This window comes from Symphalangus syndactylus, chromosome 5, assembly GCF_028878055.3.
Source record: "Symphalangus syndactylus isolate Jambi chromosome 5, NHGRI_mSymSyn1-v2.1_pri, whole genome shotgun sequence".
Lineage (NCBI taxonomy): Eukaryota > Metazoa > Chordata > Mammalia > Primates > Hylobatidae > Symphalangus > Symphalangus syndactylus.
Genome location: NC_072427.2, coordinates 146,330,431 through 146,349,679, shown reverse-complemented (window position 1 = coordinate 146,349,679; position 19,249 = coordinate 146,330,431). Strand labels below are relative to the sequence as shown.

General features: G+C 37.1%; 1 protein-coding gene across 1 annotated transcript in view; it reads right to left on the bottom strand.

Moving 5' to 3' along the window:
• The window catches only part of A2M (alpha-2-macroglobulin), a 52,098-nt gene extending 37,059 nt beyond the window's left edge, over window positions 1–15,039 (bottom strand). Inside the window, exons 1-12 of the mRNA XM_055280728.2 lie at window positions 14,580–15,039; window positions 12,131–12,314; window positions 11,150–11,309; window positions 10,932–10,984; window positions 9,073–9,093; window positions 8,627–8,795; window positions 8,081–8,165; window positions 6,283–6,403; window positions 5,249–5,363; window positions 4,994–5,103; window positions 2,993–3,154; window positions 182–409 (exon numbers count right to left, since the gene is read on the bottom strand). Coding sequence (XP_055136703.2) covers window positions 182–409; window positions 2,993–3,154; window positions 4,994–5,103; window positions 5,249–5,363; window positions 6,283–6,403; window positions 8,081–8,165; window positions 8,627–8,795; window positions 9,073–9,093; window positions 10,932–10,984; window positions 11,150–11,309; window positions 12,131–12,314; window positions 14,580–14,665 — 1,494 coding nt within the window. The 5' untranslated portion in view covers window positions 14,666–15,039. The remainder of the gene's footprint in view (window positions 1–181; window positions 410–2,992; window positions 3,155–4,993; window positions 5,104–5,248; window positions 5,364–6,282; window positions 6,404–8,080; window positions 8,166–8,626; window positions 8,796–9,072; window positions 9,094–10,931; window positions 10,985–11,149; window positions 11,310–12,130; window positions 12,315–14,579) is intronic.
• Window positions 15,040–19,249: the final 4,210 nt, after the last annotated feature.

Genomic DNA, 19,249 nt, shown 5'->3' with positions numbered 1-19,249 from the left:
CACTTCAATATACTTGTTTTATGGAGTCCCTGCTGGCAATAATTCACCTCAAGAGAAGTCAAACTTTCAAAAGGAACATGGATAAGAAGTCGAAGTAATGACATCTAAAGAGCTTCATGAGTACTTGCTCCACAGAGAGTTTTGTCTACAGAGAAGTCAACGCAGTAACCTCCCTTCTCACCAGATAATAGAAGGAGAGCTTCTTCAGCCCCTGCAGGGCGCCTCCATTCAGAATATAATGTGCCTGGACTGTCTGAGTTTGGCCACAGGGTAGTTCATGAGGCATGGGCTCAAGGCGGACAAAGCTCTTGCTTGGGGAGAACACAAGATGAGCAGTGTGATGTGCCTCTTCATCTTCTTCTGACACCCACTGGTAGCCGTAACAGGGACTACGATCCTTGTATTTGACCTAATGAATTAGAAAAATCATATTATTTTTAGATTATATGTCATAAGGATTAATGTTCTCACAAAACTACGTAAGTTTACTGTCCTACCTTAACTAGTAGCTGGAAATCTTTTGTTCCACAATGAAAAGTAGGAGAAGGACCCCTTATTTTGTTTCTCTGCTTCAAATGCAGGCATGCTTTGTGACTTTACAGAGTCACAAAGACTCTGGAATTGAGATTTATATTTCTTAAGAGTATAAAAGGAGGCACCCTTTGCTCTGATTAGCTTGCTTGAAATTACTTTGGCTGCTTTACCTGTGCAGTTAGAGACACTGGAGCTATGAAACTTCATTGAGGAGAGTAAGTAATTTCTAGAAATGGAAGAACTGTGCTTTCAGAAAGCAGCTGCCTCTTTTAGGGTGGATTTTGAATGGGTATTATGAATAAATAAAATATTGTAACCTTAGGGATCTGAGAAGACATTGGTAAAAAGCATTGGTTTAAGAGCTGAGCTGATGAATTAGCTGAAGTCTACCTCTTCTGGGCTATCTTACGCAGATTGCTATTATTGTTATTTTTTTGAGACAGGGTTTTGCTCTGTTGCCTGTGCTGGAGTGCAGTGGCATGATCTTGGCTCAGTGCAATCTCCGCCTCCGGGGCTCAAGTGATCCTCCCAGTCAGCCTCCTGAGTTGCTAGGACTGCAGGTGCATGCCACCCCACCCAGCTAATTTTTTGTATATTTTGTAGAGATGGGGTTTCCCCACGTTGCCTAGGCTGGTTTCGAACTCCTGGCCTTGAGCAATCCACCCACCTCAGCCTCCCAAAGTGCTGGGATTACAGGCGTGAGCTACCATGCCTGGCCTAGGCTGATTATTTTTAATGCTCTCTGCAGTCTGGATTCTAATGCCTCAGAGGCCCTATTTGGGTTATATTTCCAACTTTTCTTCCTGTAGAAGTTATTCCTTAGCTCCTTTCAGGCTTCCTCTACCTTCATCCCCAGCTCCCAATAGCACTAGTGAATCCTTGAGCAAAACATTTTGTTCATATCTTAATGTATATTTTGGTGACAACACATATATGATCACCCCAAACAGGGAGCATGTAGAAATAATAATTTCATTGTCAAGACTAGCACAGTGCCTGGCACGTGGAAAGCATTCAAGACACTTTTTGAAATGAGTAAACATTCAAATTTGAGTTTATTAGAGGTAGGTGCTTTTATGCCATCTATTAAAGCTAAATAAATAAAATACATTATTTATTTCTCTATAACAATGTAAGGACTCTAAAGAGGCAGGGGTTTTCCATTACCATGATTATGTAATATATATTAAATATGTATTGTATATACATATATCCATAGACATGTCTACATCTCCCTTGATGAATAGAGGACTGCATGCTATACTGAACAAGTTATATTGGTATGAACAGGTCATCTGGAGAAAATTAGAATAGCAAGACAAAATAAAGTAAGGTAATAATTTTTGGAGTATATATTTTTAAAACTAAATGCTAATTATGTTACAATTGGCTTTTATAGTAAAAGTATCTAACAGTTAAAGGGGTCTTAGGTGCTTCAACGTATATTATTTCACTTAATCTTCGCAACCACCCCAAGAGTTAGGTGTTAATATTGCAATCATTTTACAGATAAGGAAATGAAGCACAGAGGTTTTAGTTAATTCCTTAAAACAGGGTTGAGCCAGTATTTTTAACCACTTTATCTGATTCAGATTCTGGAATTCACACTTTTCAAAAAAATTATTATAAACACACACACACACACACACACAACATAAAATTACCGTCTTCATTATCTTTAGTGTACAGTTTGGTAGTGTTAAGTACATCTGTTGTGCAACAGATCTCCAGAACTTTTCATCTTGTAAAACTAAACCTGAATACCAATAAGAGCAATTCCCCATTTCTCTCTTTCCCTAGCCCTTGGCAACCACCATCCTGTTTTCTGTTTCTATGACTTTGACTACTTTAGAAACCCCATGTACGTGAATCATATAGTATTGGTCTTTTTGTGACTAACTTATTTCACTTACCATAATGTCCTCAAAGATCATTCATGCTGTAGCAAGTGACAGGATTTCCTTCCCTTCTCAGGCTGCATAATATTCTGCTGTATTTATATACCACATTTTGTTTACCTGTTCATCCCTTGATGGACATTTGGGTAGCCTCAATCTCTCAGCTATTGTGAATAGTGCAGCTATGAACATGGGTGTGCAAATATCTCTTTGAGACCCTGCTTTCAATTCTTTGAATATATGTCTAGAAGTAGGATTACTGGATCATTTGGTAATTCTATTTTTTAATTTTTTCAGGAACTACTATACTGTTTTTCATAGTGGCTGCGCCATTTTACGTTCCCAGCAACACTGCTGAAGTCTAACCCGCACTTTTAATCACAACAATATACTGCCTTCTTTTCATAAACTTAAAAAAAGTTAACCTTAAATTGGTTTCTAATTGCTAGTTTTTTTTCTCTCCATAGAACTAGACACAGTTTGGAAATTTTATCACCCTTCGGTTGCAACCTTGTTTTCAAGGCTACTTCATGTCATTGGTAACTTCTTTCCAAACTTACCCTAACAGTAAGAGAGGTACCCATAACGTTGGTGGTGTTGATAGAGAACTCTACAAGGCCATGCTCATCCGTGGTAGCATTGGAGTAATAGTTTGCTTCATTTCCTCTGATGAATATGACTTTATTCGGTATAGGGACGCCTTTCCCATCTACTAGGCGCACCTGAAGATTAAAAGCTGTGGATTAGTTATATTGGTAATAACTAATAGGCACCAAACATATTCATTTTATCACAGTTTTTAGTGCCTCCTCTATGTCGAACATGGTTCCGGGCACTGAGGACACAGCAGTGAAAAAAAACAAAGTTTCTTCCAACACAGAGCTTACTGTCTAGTGAAAGAGATAGATGCTAAATAAATATATATATAACATACACTAATTTAGTAGTAATCAGTCCTAAGAAGAAAAACAGAGCAGTGTGAAGGGATCTCTATCCAGAGAGTGATAGGGATAATAACAAGAGTGACCTGAAAAATGTATTCTAGATATTTTGGAAGTGCTGTGTATTATTACATATAACTCTTAGAGAGTCACAGAGCACTAGCGTAATATGATAATGAAATATTTTAATCTATTAACTAAATTTATTTGTGCCCCAGACACCTATTTTGAAGTGGACCATTAACTTCCTATAGATTAGTGTCTGAAGTCTCGTAAGTGCACAAGTAAACAATCGCCAATGCATTGTCCTGAGTGTTTCTCTAGCTGTCTTAGACATGGTCTCTGCTTCTCAACCTAGATCTTCGGCCTTTTGGAAGGTAGGCAGATTTTATGACACACTTCCCATGTGAAAAATGTAAAATTGAAAAGAGGCACACAGTATTAAATAAGTTGCCAAAGCTAATTTACTGCTAATATTGTATCGGCAATTGAGTAGTCCAGTTCAGATTGTAAAGGTGGCGATTCTTTTTCAGTATAAGCTACATTTGGTAGCAGGAAGAACAATAGGCTGACCCCCATCAGTACTCATAATTGATTTACAAAATCTAAGTTTGCGAATGAAATGTTGGCTGCATGTACAAAGACAAGAACAGGCACATAATTCTGATTTTCTTCTAGCTAGAGAGTCTTATGGCAAATAGGATAGTTATTTAACAGCAATAAAATGTACTTAAAAAGTACACTATCTTTCTGAGAAATTTACAAATGAGCTGCACTTTCATTTTAGGAAGTTGAATACATTTTGATGTCATGACACAACCAAGCCTTCTAGAATGTACTCCACTTTGTTGAGTCTATGCCTCTTTCACACCCTTCATAGCTGAAATCCTGTAACATTTACATTAAGAAAATGATACACAGTAAATATACATTGAGGCACATGTAACTGTCATCTCAGACTTCTAGAGTCATAAAGATCCATTTGCACATCTGCTGACAACAGAAAAATTGTAAGAGAAGATTTTTTTGGTAGATAATATGAAAATTCATAATTCAAAAATCTGAGAACCTTAAATAGCAGTGTTTTACCCCATGTTCACTGTTTTAGAAATATACTTGTTATAGAAAAATAGTGTAAATATACTATCCATGAAATAAACATTATTGTAGAATCTTTAATATCTCAAAATAAAAATTAAAACCACCTACCCACCTGTTTCCATACAAAGTTAGTGTTAGCATCATAATGAAACTGGTCAGCATGAATTTTGAGATTCTTGTGAGAAAATGTCATAAAAACCTGAGACTGCCTGGTGAACCATGAGAAGGAGATTGGGTGACTTGTACAATGCCGTTTCAAAAGAAGGGGGAGAAACTCTACTAATTTTAATAAGGCTTTAGGATAATTACATACATTTCATATACAAATTTACAGAAGAATAAATCTATTTTTATGTAGTTTTATACCTTTGGTTATACTAATCAAGCCTTGGTGGTATTTATACCTTTGGTTATACTAAATGATAACATTAACCAGGCATGGTTTTAGCAGAAACCATAACTATTGTGCCAATTAGGTAACAGTACATGGGTTGATAAGTGAACTGCAAAATACTCCACCTGCCCAAAGAAGGGAATCCCCTGTCTAAAGTGTGAGTCCACTTTCACAAATGAGAGTTTGGTTATGGTTCTTGTGATTTCACTGGACTCCCTTCCAGTCAATTCCACCACTGAAAAAGAAGAAAAAAATCTGTTCTTTTTGGGAAGAATGATGTCTCTAAAATTCTATCACCTCTCTCCAACTTACAATTCATAATTTGGCTAAGAAAATCAATGCCTATTGTTTTTTCTCTTATACCCATGTAGTACACAAACCTGTTCCTTCTTCTTGGATCTGGGCCTCAGTGTGAAGTTTCATTTCATACTCCTTCCTCTTCAGCTGGAAGACCTTGGTTTTTACTTGCTGATAGAAGCAGCCATGGCTGTTTAGCTAAGGAGGGAGAAAATAAAATACAAAAATACAATGCATACTATACTAAATAGATCAGTGGTCAGTTAACCTGGTGTGATTTTTGTGGGGGACAACATCATGTAGGCATTTTCTATGACGAGGACATGATAAATATTCTCTAGCAACTAAATATTAAATTTCACAACAATATCTCATGTATAATTGACAGATGTATTCCTTGGTGTCTGAAATTCCCTAGATAGAATGCGATAGAAATGTCTTAAAATTTGAGGAGTAATCTTTTTTTGTACAAAGGATGCGTAATATTTATACATACTTATGGGGTACATGAGATATTTTGTTACATGCATAGAATCTGTAATGATCACATCGCGGGATTTAGGGTGCCTACCAACTCAAGTATTTATCATTTCTATGCGTTGGAAATAGTTCAAGTCCTGTCCACTTGCTATTTTGAAATACACAGTACATCTGCTCTTGACCATTAGAACTCCTCATCAAAGTCTGGTTCCTCCTCCATAACATTCAGCTGTGGCTGGGAAGCAGCCTCCTATATGTGGACTGTGTTTGTCAACTCTCTGGCATATTGGTGGGGACCATGTGACAGGTTCTTGTTCACAGAGAGAGCAGAACTGATGCCCTGGCCAGCTAAGGCAGTTAAGAGCTGTGTGGTTTTTCCCTTCCTTTGTAGAAGTGAATGCCCATGGAGGCTTTGGATGGCTCAGCATCTATCATTCTGAAACACTCACAATGGGCATTTACGAGAAATAAATGATGCCCATTGTGCTAAGTTCATGATTTTTTTGAAAAATTACAATAGCCAACATGGAATTCTCTTCTAGATTGTTCTCTTCCTGAGTCAGAAAAATGCTGCAACTCACTGCTTGTCAACAACGCCTTTATCGTTATTCTCTAGAAAAAACAGTGTTCAACCTACCTGTCCACTGAATTTCTCACAGAAAGCCTGTGAATCTTCACCATGGCAGTCGGAAGCGTCACTATACTTCCTGCAAACGCTCACAGTCACATGTCCTGGGACAGGCTTCCCATATGTGTACCTGTCATGAGAACATTCCCAGAGGAATCAGAGCAGACACTGAACCTCCCCATTTTCTAGCTATTTATATCTCCCCTTTAGCTACAGTATATTCCCTGTCTGTACTTCCCTCTGCTGTCTGCTGGGCTCACACAATATTGAAGACAAGAGTCACTAATGGCTCTTATAGAAATCTCCATTGCAACATGCTGAAATTTACTACATTCTTCTTTTATCATTTCTTTTTCTTCCTTGATTTTTTTAAGTTTTATCTTAAAAAAGTATTTCTTATTATAAAACTTAAACCTGTGCTTAAAAGAGAAAATAATACCAGCAAAACAAAACAAACAAAAGAAAACAGAACCAAAAAAAACAAACACCCTCAAGTCTACCTAGGAATACAAACTGTTAGTATGATAGTGTCTCTTCTTCCATCATCCTCTCCCCATGTGCAGCCATCTCCATATCGAGTTTTACTTGTTTACTTTTTTTTTTTGAGACGGAGTCTCACGCTGTCGCCCAGACTGGAGTGCAGTGGCGCGATCTCGGCTCACTGCAACCTCCACCTCCTGAGTTCACGCCATTCTCCTGCCTCAGCCTCCTGAGTAGCTGGGACTACAAGTGCCCTCCACCACGCCTGGCTAGTTTTTTTGTATTTTTTAGTAGAGACGGGGTTTCACCATATTAGCCAGGATGGTCACGATCTCCTGACCTTGTGATCCGCCCACCTCAGCCTCCCAAAGTATTGGGATTACAGGCGTGAGCCACCACACCGGGCCTGTTTACTTTTTTACAAAAGTGGGATTGTGTCATAAATATGTCATAGACAATTGCTGGGTTTCCAAGTGCATTTGTCTCCTTTCCTATTTGAGAATGTCCTCTGTATGTCTATTTGCAAGATCACACCAGTTATGAGGAACCAGGAACTTGGCCATCACTGTGAGACAGAGCTGGAGCAGGGGCCTAGCTGAATAGTAGGTGTATTACATGTGTGATCTTTGGGCAGGACTGATTCCTTCACTATACCTGCTCTTTCTGCTACTGCTACTGTGTACCACCACGGATAGGAACATAAGATTCAGGAAACAAGAGTTTTCAAGGTTGGAACAGACTGTCTTGAGAGATCAAGTTCAGTCTCTTCAGTAAAAATGTCAGTGCAGAGAGGTATGTAGACCAGCCTTAGGTAGACTAGTGAGTTAGATGAGATTTCAGTTGTATGCCTATCTCTACAAATTCTGAATCTAAGTGATTTTTCCAGTAAGCATGCAAGGTCAGGTAAATGATCTGTTGATGATTGAATTTCCCCTATAGCCATGTGTTAATTATCTCCCTAATATACGTTTGGTTATTTTTGGTTAAGGCAGAGCCAATACCCTTCAACACTATCCACCCTTCCCATTTTGTGTGTGTGTGTATGTGTGTGCAGTTTTGTCATTTTCAGAATCAATCCTATTAGCATAACCTTTCTAGAAACAGTTTCTTACCTCATGATAGACTAATGCCGATTAAGAACGTGAAAGAAAATAAAAAGGAAAAATAGAAAAGCAACGGGAGGATAACATTCTACAGATGAGGATGCTGTCAAAGCACTTAAAATTTTTGTGTTGGCACTGCTCCTAGAGAGAGTAGTTAAAATATCCCAAATAGTGAGTCCCTTTTAAATAATCCCCCACAAAAGATTTTTAAAAAATGAACTCACAGGCCACACACTGATACATTCATCTCTTCTTCCAAGATGGTGATAATCTTTGGCACTGTTACTTGTACTTCAAACTTGGGAAGAACTGTTGATTGGTGATAAAGAAGGTTGGTGATTGGTTTTCAACGTTGGGGGAATTCATATTTTCAGGTTCCCTGTAACAGTTCCCTAATACTATTTTAGGGCTCTGAAAAGGTAGCTCTGCTCTCTGATATATTCTTATCTATCCTCCTCTCAGATGAAGATTTCAGTTGAGAGACTATGAGAGATCACTGTATGCCTAATTAATTACGGAAAACTCTATTAAAACAAGAATGTTTTAATTTTGGGGGTTGGTATTAAATATTGCTACAGAAAATAACCAAGCTATGTGAAGTCCTATTCGCAAATCACTGATGTCCTCATTGGACTTAGGTGTAATTAGTTCTACTCCAAGCCTAATGTCACCCATGGGAAATGGAAAGACTCCAAATGAGCTTAAATTCCAGGCCCTAAGAGTTTCAATATGAAGAAAAATAATGTTCGATGACTGTTCATGATCCATACCAAATTCCTCCACGGTGAAAGAGTGCTCTGTCCTTCTACCTGATTTCTTCTGTACCACCACCTTGTAGGAGCCCTGGAAGGGCTCTGATGAGAGGGGAAAAGAAAATTGCTTGAGGCCACCCTCTAACTGGAAACTCTGCCATTGTGCGATGCGATTTCCTTTGGGATCCTGTGAGTAAATTAATTATAACTTACAAAAGCACCTGCAGCATTGGAGCTAATAAAAGATATCTATGGAAACCCTAAATTATCTACAAAAAGGACAAATGGGGTAGTAGTAAAGGGTGAGGAGAGGAGATGAGTTATAGCCATCTAGCTCTATGGGAGTTGGAAGCCTTCTCCTTTAATGACAAGTTTCTGAGATATTGTAAAAACCTCTCAAATAAGAACATTTTCCCTATATGTATTGCTTTCCTTCTAATATGGAATATTTCATGTTGCTTTACCTGAATATATACCAGTGGAATCTGAAAGACAAAAGAAAAAAGAAGAAGTTTATAATTATTTTCAAATATTCTTAAATCTCATTTATAAGCAAAGCAGCTAGTATTTGCTAGCATAACAGGGTGAGTATAGTAAAAAATAATTCAATTGTACATTTAAAAATAACTAAAAGTGTAATTGGATTTGTTCGTAACACAAAGAATAAATGTTTGAGGGGATGGGTACTCCATTTATTGATATGGGCATGCAATGCATGATAATAATCATTATCCATGATTGGATAATGATATGGATAATGATAATAATTATCATCCATAATCATTATCATGCACTGCATGCCTGTATCAAAATATCTCATGTAACCCATGAATATATATACACCTACTATGTTTCCACAAAAATTAAAAAAAAATAAAAAATTTAAAAAATCTAAATTAGTTTTATATAGAATAATTCCTTCTATAGTGAAATACAGAAATAGTCCAGATTAAATTTTACAGAACTTTTCATTAATCTATTTTAAGCAATTAATAAATAATGTTAAGAACTTACTAGGCCTTCAGCAACAAATACACATGTAAAGTGCCATTTACTAAAAATGGATTTATTAACACGTCTTAAGTGCTTATAGCATCCTAGTGAAGATCAATCCTTTGCTATGCAATTTTACAGGTTGAGAAATAAACACTTATGTAACTATAAGTAAATATGTTCAGATGTAATCATTAAGATGGGTCATAGAATTCTTATGTAGTTCTAAGAATGAGGAGGAATGGACATATTTCATTAATAAATATTAGTTTAATAAATATTACTTTTAAAAATGAATAAACATTGATAAAGGAGCTAGTATCAATGTTTATTCATTTTTTAAAACTAATCTTTATTAAGTACCTTCTCATGTGCTGTATATCATTCTAGGTATTGAGAATATAACCATGCACAAAAGAACAATATGTCTGCTTTAATGGAGCTTATGTTATAATAGGAATAGGCAGATTTTTAAAAACCAATACGTATAGGATGGTGGTAAGTGCCAACAGAAAAACAAAGCCGAGTTAAGCTGACAGAGTGATGGGTGTGGTGCCTCATTTTAGACCGAGGAGTGAAAGTAGAAGCTGGGAGACCACTTTGAAGGCTATCGTAATGATCTTATTTAGAGATGACATTGGCTAGGACTAGCTTGCAGCAGTAGTTCAGATGATAAGAAATAGTCTGAATATATTTTAAGCCAACATGATTTTCCAGTGAAGTGGATGTGGGTATGAGAGAAAGAGAAACAAGAACTAGGCCATAATCTTTTGTCTTTGGAGCTAGAAGAGAAGAGTTGCCTCTTTTTGAGATAAGAAAATGTGAAGAAGTTGATTTGGGAGAGAAAAATGAAGACTTTGGGTTGATGTCTGCATTACAATAGAAAGAATTGTTTCTTATCACAGATACCAAGGGTTAGTCTTGAGGAAAAAATTAATTACCCTGACTTTCCTTTATAGTGAAGATTTTGGTACGTGTGTATAGAAAAAATCTAAATCTTTAAAATGTTTTTTGAGCTTAGGTTCTTTGAGGGTTTATCTGTGTCTGCTATTGAATGTATCTTTCTAATTGTCCTAATTAAGAACTATCCGAAAAGTAAATGTAATCGTGTGACAACTGACTGAGTACTAGCACCAAGACAGAAAGAATTACCTACTTTCTTTACCTGGAATGATGTTTTAGATTAGGATCTTGTGCTGTTGTAATGCCAGAAGTTACTGTTAACGATACCAGATTCTTCCTCTCCCTGGTCTTCCCCCAACACTTTAAAAAACAGGTTCCCAGCCTGTTTATACAGACAATCATTTTATGTAGATAACAGAAAACTCACCAACTCATTCAGGGGGTGAAAGTTTTCATCCAAGCAGACAACACGAAATTTCACTGAAACAGAAATATTTTTCATGAGCCCCCAAACCCAAAGTAGGCTTGTAGGCTGGTAAGACAAGCTATTAAGGAACCAAGATCATAGGAACTTTGCCTGGGGAACATCCAGGGGAAGAAGATCTTTCCTTTTTGAAGTCGTCCTGTCTGTAGGCTTCTTCATACCTGTCTGCCCTGGTTTGTAGATTGATTTGTCTGTCTGGACAAAGACCAGACTGTCCTCGTTCTTAACCAGCACCGTGGTCTGCTTCTTAAATTCTTGGGTTGGTCCTTTCACTTGGACAGTGAGGAACATTACCTCCTCATTGGGTGAAGGCTTTGGGACCTGAAATACAGGACAGATCCTGAAACCCCATTCAGCACCTGCAGGTCTCCTCCCCTATTTGCTGTTCCACTCTTTCCTGGAGATCTTGCCCTTCTTACTTCACTTCACTCCCTTGTTCTCAGCAGGGAAAGTTGGCATGGACAGGAATCACTTCTACCGTTTTACAAATGGGGAGACAGGACACAAGGTGGAGGAAAATACATCAGTAAGAGAGGTCATAAGTGAGATTCACATCTTCATACAGCTCAGAAAAAATAGTCTTGATTCAATTATACACTGAGCTTTACCAGGTTGATGTTACATGCTAAAAGGGCATGGTTGAAGCATGGTTTAAAGGCTATGGAAAAAAATCCCGTATTTTACTGACACTAGGCTGTAAGCATCTCACAGGTGGACAACTCTGAAGAGATATTACACCTTTGCTCAGGGTAATTTCTACAATTTTTACTCTTAAAAGTAGTGTGGAGTGATGTGTTCCAGTCAGTCCACCACTGGTGGCTCATGTTGAGCCTTGGCCTAGTTTACTTTATTAATATTTTTTCCATCTTAATTTTAAGAAGTCACATTTTCCTTTTTTTTCCTTTCTGGCTAATAGGATTTCTATTTGATTATTACGTTGATTTTTTGTGTGCCTGTAAATATTTGTCTCCCATGGCTGGAGAGTCATGCATTGCTCCTTAATTTCTATACTTAGTTTGCTACGTTTGGATTCCTTCCTGAAGTGCTTACCAGCCTCACAAAGCCTCATCTTGACAGAATACTAGATCCCTATGACGCTGACTAAAAGAACCAAGTATATTAAGTCAAACAGCCACACTCACAGCAAGGGCGACACAGTGGAGTACGTCGTTCTCCGCCTTCAGGTCTGTGAAGAGGCTCTTGTTTCTCCTGACAGACTCCAAGGAAGCACTTACAGTCACCGTCTCGTTCAGGTAGCTCAGAAGGACACAGACCTTCTCAGGGGTCTCAGTGTGGAGCAGGGAGGGGACCAGAACCATATACTGCCTGGGAATGAGACGGTTCAGTTAGAGGAAAGTGAAGGAAGACAGGCATTGCTATCAACAGCACTTTTTTCCATCATCATAATTATCATCATCAGTTCTACACCAAGAGAAGACATATTGATGAGCGTGAAATTTGGCTGTTGAAGGCCATGCATAAGAATTACTTCCCTTTTCCCTCACATGCCATGGCAGTGAACATTTTACTAGAGGTAGGTCTTAAACAGATTAAAACCTGTAGGCATGCTTCACTCTAAGGAACAATTGGTGAACATCTGAATTCAAATAAAAATATGTAGTTACATTTGTTCATGTTGGAAATCTATTTTTACCTTCGAGTTGCTGTAAAAAGTAAGCAAGCTCTCAGTCATGCGGACATTACAAAAACTAATCAAATTATAGAATTTTCCTTAAAATATATATACACACATATATACACACACACATTCAGCAGCCCTGTGAAAATTGTATGGTAAGTACTCACTTCCACTCCACAGATACGGAATCTGAGCCTCAAAGAAAGTGAGCCATTACTTTACAGTCTCAGTTGTGGTAAGCAGCTAAGAAAGTCTTAAGAGTGTTACCTAACCATGGATGTTTGCATTTTAAATATTTGCCTTTCAGCTCATGATTAGACAATGGCTCCATCCAAAAATGGTCCTCTGGGGATTGACTTTAGACTTTGGTAACTCATGTGCAGTACAGAAACTTTCTCAGTACCCTGACATATAATTTAAGATCAACCCTGTAGTTTTTATACATTTTTGCTCACAAAACTCCTAAAATAATTTTTGGACACTGTGCACTCCTTACATATTTTCAAGTAAACATATTTTTATCATGATTTTAAGCAACAGCAAAAGATATTTGATGATATTTTAAATTAATACTTAGATTACTTTTACAATTTTCTCATGGAATAATAAACACTGTAGTATAAGATACCTACTATCACTATTTAAAAATACATTAAAAAATTCTTTTAATGGTCTGATATTTAGTATCTTTCTCTTCTTTTTTCCTTTTTGAATTTGAATTTCCATGCCAATTACCATACAGAAATTTATCCTAAATTTTTATATTTCAAAAAATTTTGTGAATTATTCTTACTTCTTTATTATCAAGCATCTATACATATATGTATGTATACTTACGTTCACATATATACATATATGTATACATACGTTCACATATATACATATATGTATACATATACATAAATACATATATATGTAACATATGAGGGTAGGTAAATTTAATTCCTCTTTTAAATAGAATGTGACCATAAATTTATAAATATTAAACATTTCCTTCTGATTGAGCTGTGTTCAAAAATACTTGTGTATAACTGATCAAAACAAAATAAATAAATTACAAAGTATGATTCATACATGTTAGATATAAAATTAAAATACTTTTGAAGCACATCTTTAATGAGAATGATGAGCTGTTTTTTCCCCCAGTGAATTTATGTATCCATGGATGAATAGTCCTTATTGCAAGAATTAAACAAGGTCTAACATTAATTCTGTTACTATTTTTGTTTTGTGTAGATATAAGTGCTAAGAAGAATGGTTCACATAAAAGTAAATAAATGGCAAGTAAAACAATTGCATCATTGTTACCACTTCTTGCAACTTCTGCATTACATGCTAAAAATCACCTAGTATTCTATTATCAAGAATCCCTTCTCATCACTCATCGGCTGGTATTTCCTTTAGTTCCTCCTTCAGTTGTGTTGAAACAAAGAATTCATCACCACCTCATCTGCAAAAGGATTTCTCTTCTGACATTAGAGTCCCTTGCTTTTTCAATATCAACACCAGTATTTCAAATTGTTCCTTTATTTGGCACTCTACAGATTTTTATACTCCAGGGCATTGTTCCATGTTTGGTTGTGGGAGAGAATTGTCTTTATTTTCATAAAATAGAAAATGGACCCTTAAGAAAGAGGAAGTAAGAAAAGATAAACAGCATGGTCTCAAGTAGATCAATATGAATGTGAATATCTAAAATTTATTCTTTTAAAAAAGCTAAAAATTTCTGACACTCCTTAGGAAGGCTTTGCATATTAGAGGTTTAGAGAGTTAGGGAAGAATGATTAAAAGTAAGCAAGTAATGAGTAAACTAGATTTATAAAATCTGGAAGGAACCTTAGAGATAAGAAGATGACAGTATCATAGGAAAGAAAAAGGAATGATATAAAGAAAAATCTGCAATAAATGAAGGACTCTAGGTTCACGCTTCATGTTCTCTGTGTGGCACTCACGGTTTTCCAGAGACTGAGGCATCTGTGGGCAGGAGGACCAAGAGGAGAAGAACCAGACTTGGATGAAGGAGTTTGTTCTTCCCCATGTTGCAGAAAGAAGGAGCTGGAGGAGACCAGACCGTATCGTACCCTACTCCCTACAATCCATCTGGTCCCAAACACTTCCCAAAGCAACTGGGCTTTATGCTGCTCTGTGTGCAAACAGGAAGTTCCACCCACACAAGATCTCTAAACAAAGTTGAGGTCTCTGAACATTCTCTGGAAAGGTCATTGATGGCCTATTTATAGTCAAGGTTAATTCCTGGCGGGCTAAATAGAATCCCTGGAGGGCTAAAACTACATTCCCATAAGAGCTCACTTTTACCGTAAAGCAGCTAATAAGCTTTTCAACCTCTTCTCTCTCTCACTCCCCCACAACTCCTCACAACGCCTTTTATGGTGCTTCTCACATCTCTTGTATGAATAGCTGGCAAGGAAAACTACAATTTAAGCAACACTGGGCAGGCTCAAAATAGGTATTTCACTACCAGTCAGTGTGGCTGCAAGTTCTCCATTAGATATGCCTACCCTAAATGTTTGAAGCCACATCAGAATTCAGTAGTCCTCTTTGAAAATGACATGAATTAAACTAGTAGCTTTTTGACATTAGGGATATTACTGGATTGCAGATGAAGAGCCAGGCCCTGGAAGAATGATCATAGAAAAGAGTTTCCTGTTTTAAGAAAGTGAAACAAAGAAAGGTGAAGTAACAGGACTTCAAAAACAAATTTTGACCTATTGTGCCTAACAAACTACCCAATTGCCTTTACCATCAACTACACAAACTTCCTTACTGCCTTCCAAATATGATATTCCTCTGCAAGCTTTAAGTCATATAAATGATTTCATTCATCCATCCATCCATCCATGCATTTATTCATCCATCTATTCATGTAGCTATTCAGTTGCTTTGTAAGTATTTTTTGATCCTATTAGGGCTAGACATCATGCAAGATTCTAGAGATAGTGGTCAAATAAGTATGAAAACAGGCACTTAAAGGTTTTACATTCTTGCAGGGGCAAAAAGAGACAGAAAAACAACTACTGTATAAAATACAACAACTGCTGTATAAAATACCGTATAAAATACAATATAAAACTACTGTATAAAATACGGTATAAAATATAACAACTACTGTATAAAATACAATATAAAACTATTGTATAAAATACAGTAGCCAAACATATTATTGGAGAAATTCAGGATGCTCTGGGAGCACAGAAAAAGGGCACATAACCCAGACTTGGAACCTTTTAAAAAAATTTCGAGGGAAAGCAAAACGTAAATTAAGCTCTGAAGTATGAGTAGTGGTTGTCTAGAAGAACAAAGAGATGAAAAGAGCTTTCTAAGCATAAAGAATGACAGATGCAAAGGTCTGGGAGGGAGAAGAATCACGGCACATGCATGAAATGAAAACTATTTGGTATGAAGGAAATACTCCTTTCTGATGCTTCAAATCAGAAAGGAATTTGTCAACAATATTAAGGTATTCAGAGGAGTACTCAGTGGATTGACTTCAGGTTTGTTTCCTGGAAAGCTTGCTCTTATTGAAATTTGAAAGGGCAGCTAGAAAGAGGTTGATCCAGGATGCAGGAACGACCAGATGGGAGCTGGTGTAATAATACAGGTGAAAGCTGATGGCATTTTGAACTATGGAATTTGTGGTAGTATTGAAAAGAGCTTGCAGATTTATATCATATTTAAGAGATAATTATAGTGCTCAGTGAATATATGAATGTGAGGAATAAAGGAAAATGTGTCTTTCCATTTTCCTGACTTGTCACTGAGTGAATTGTGTTGCCTTTAGCTGAGTGAGTGAAACAGAAGAAACAGATTGGTGGGAGCAGAAGGAGGACAGAAGGGCTGAGGATTGGGAAGATGTAGTAAGTGCTTGTGGGATATTCACGTATTAATATTCACAGGAGTTTGACATTTGAATCTTGAGCTTAGAGCAGTGTGGTCTACTAGAAATAGAATGTGATCGCCCTGTGTAATTTTAAATTTTAAATTTTCTAGTAACCACATAAAGAGAAACATTGAATTAATTTTAATATGTATTTTATTTAATCCAATATATCCAAAATATAATTATTTCAACATTTAGCCAATATAAAATTGTTAATGATATCTTAAAGACTTTTTTTTCATAATTTGTTTTCACAAGCTGGTGTGAATTTTATACTGACAACATAGATCAATTTAGGCTAGCCATACTTCAAGTGGCCAATATTAGACATAATATAGGTAATATTTTTCAGATTATGGTATTAGCATCTAAGTGGGTTATAACATCATGACCTGTGAGTCATGACCAGGATTTTAAAAAATGAAATAGAATATAATAAAAAATACAGCGTATCAGACAGAATAAGTGAGAATAGTGATTTGGGAAACATCTGTTTCATATACATGCAGCAGAGGCTGGTGGTGGTTTCCTGTTACCACTTCTCCAATTCTGCTTTAATAATAGAACTCCTGATCCTTTGCTGGGTGCAGACTGCCTAGTTGACTTCTATTTCTTAACCCCCTCCCTTGAAGCTGGGTATGGCATATGACTAAGTTCTGGTGATTGGAGGGCAAGTGGAAGTGATACATGCAACTTTCAGTTCATGACTTAAAAAGGAAGGGTACAGTTCTGCGCTTCCCCTTTCTTCCTTGCCCAGGCTGGAATGTGGACATGCTGACTGTAGGGATAGGTACTGCTGTAGCTCATCAGATGGAAGCCATGTGTTAAGGAAAGCAGAACCACAAACCAGGCACAGCCTGAGCCCTTGAGTCATCAAAAGGCTACTCCAGTTGGGACCTTTATGTGACAGAGAAATGCATTCTCTTAGTTAAGCCATTGTATTTTGAGGTCTGTTTGTTACAGCATTAAAACCTATATCCTAACCTTATTTTTCTTTGTCACTATTTCTATCTCAATCATCTGTATCCTTTACTGTAAGTGTCCTAGGTCACAATTGTGAAAATGTAATTACAGTGTTACAGTGGGAACTGCTTACTGAACATGTACAAAATCCCTTATTTTTGGTTAAAGTTAAAGCAGTCTGAATGCCACTAGTTTGATGAGATCTGCTCTACTTATAGAGACTGTGGATTTATCAGTTTATTGGGCAAGCTGATGCCATGGAAACGGATGATAATACCCAGGTAGAAGATGTTGATGAAAAGAGAGAGAGCCCAAGACAGAGTTACAGGGAATGCCCTTGTCTAGGCAATGGGCAGGAGCACCCAAATGGAGCAAGAAGGGCCAGTTAGAGAGGAAGAAACACAGGTAGGAGAGTGTGAGGTCTCTGAGTCCCAAGGAAGGGACCGCTTTAGTAAGAGAATTGTCAATAGAAGATTGCTACTAGACCAGAATGGTCATGACTTTATACTAAGGCATCAATGTTAATAGCACACAACATTTTAAAAAATTATTACAAATGATTGTATAATTTTATAATGTATTGATTCAAAATGTAACATAATTTAAATGGTTTCTAAGACGCTAGAAATAAGTGAGCATTTACTTGGATTAATGACTTAAAATAGGAGGGATTAATGTTAATAGCATTCATTTGATACCTCATGATAAATTACAAAGATGATCTGTAAAGGTTGTTATTGATAAATTCCTGGCTACTCACGTCAAATGCCGCTGTGAAATCAAATAATAGATTGATTTTTTTTTTCTGCTGGGTTTAAGGACAAGGACATTGGGATTCAGCTGTTTCAGTGCCGGTGTGGGGCAGAAGCTTGCTGAGGGGGATGGGGAATGTGAGGGACTAGAGCCAGTTTGGCAGTTTGTCTGTAGGGGAGAAAAACAACAGGGCAGTACCTGATGGAGATGCCAGGGTGAAAGGAATATTTCTTTAGGTGGAGATAAACTTGAATAAGTTTGAATGAAATATTGCTTCTAAAAATGCTGAGTGGGAGGTGCAAATGACAGAGGAGAGGTTGAGCTTTTTGGAGTGACAAGGGATGATCCCAGAGGGAGGTCTCTGAAGGATGCATGCAGCAGATGTATTAAGAATGTGGGTGGAGGAATGATCCTTAATGGGAGAGATGCCGCATTCATTATAATCACAGATAAAAAGGAAAGTATTATTAAAATCCCCTTTCACCACAACAGAGCCTCATATTCTTTAGGAGAGGGAAAACGAGCTTGAGGGAAAAAATAACTGAACCAGTTAGTTGCCAGGACACCTGAGCCCTACTTCTAACTTAGCTGTGTGGTCCTGGGTAACTCAGTTAACTGCTCTGAGCCTCAGCTTTCATGCCAATAGTGGGGCAATAATATCTGTGGTCTCACCTTCATGGGGTAGTTTCATACAAGATGCTAGGTGTAACACAGCTTTAACATTCTGATCCTTACTATACCAGTGTAAATTAGTTTTTATAGTTTGAATGCTAATGGCTGAGGATGACATCTATTTCATCTCTGTTCTGGGTTTCGCTATAGGAATAGCATCCATCAGTATTTCCAGGAAAAATCACCAATTGGGTTACCTGAGTAGCAAGTTCTTGACAGAAAGGGGAGCACACAATTTGAACAAGTTCTGTACAGTTTTGAAATATTTAGCAAATACTGCTAGAAAGCTGAGGTAAAGGGGTAAAGACAGAAAAAAAGGGAAGGGAAAAAGATAGT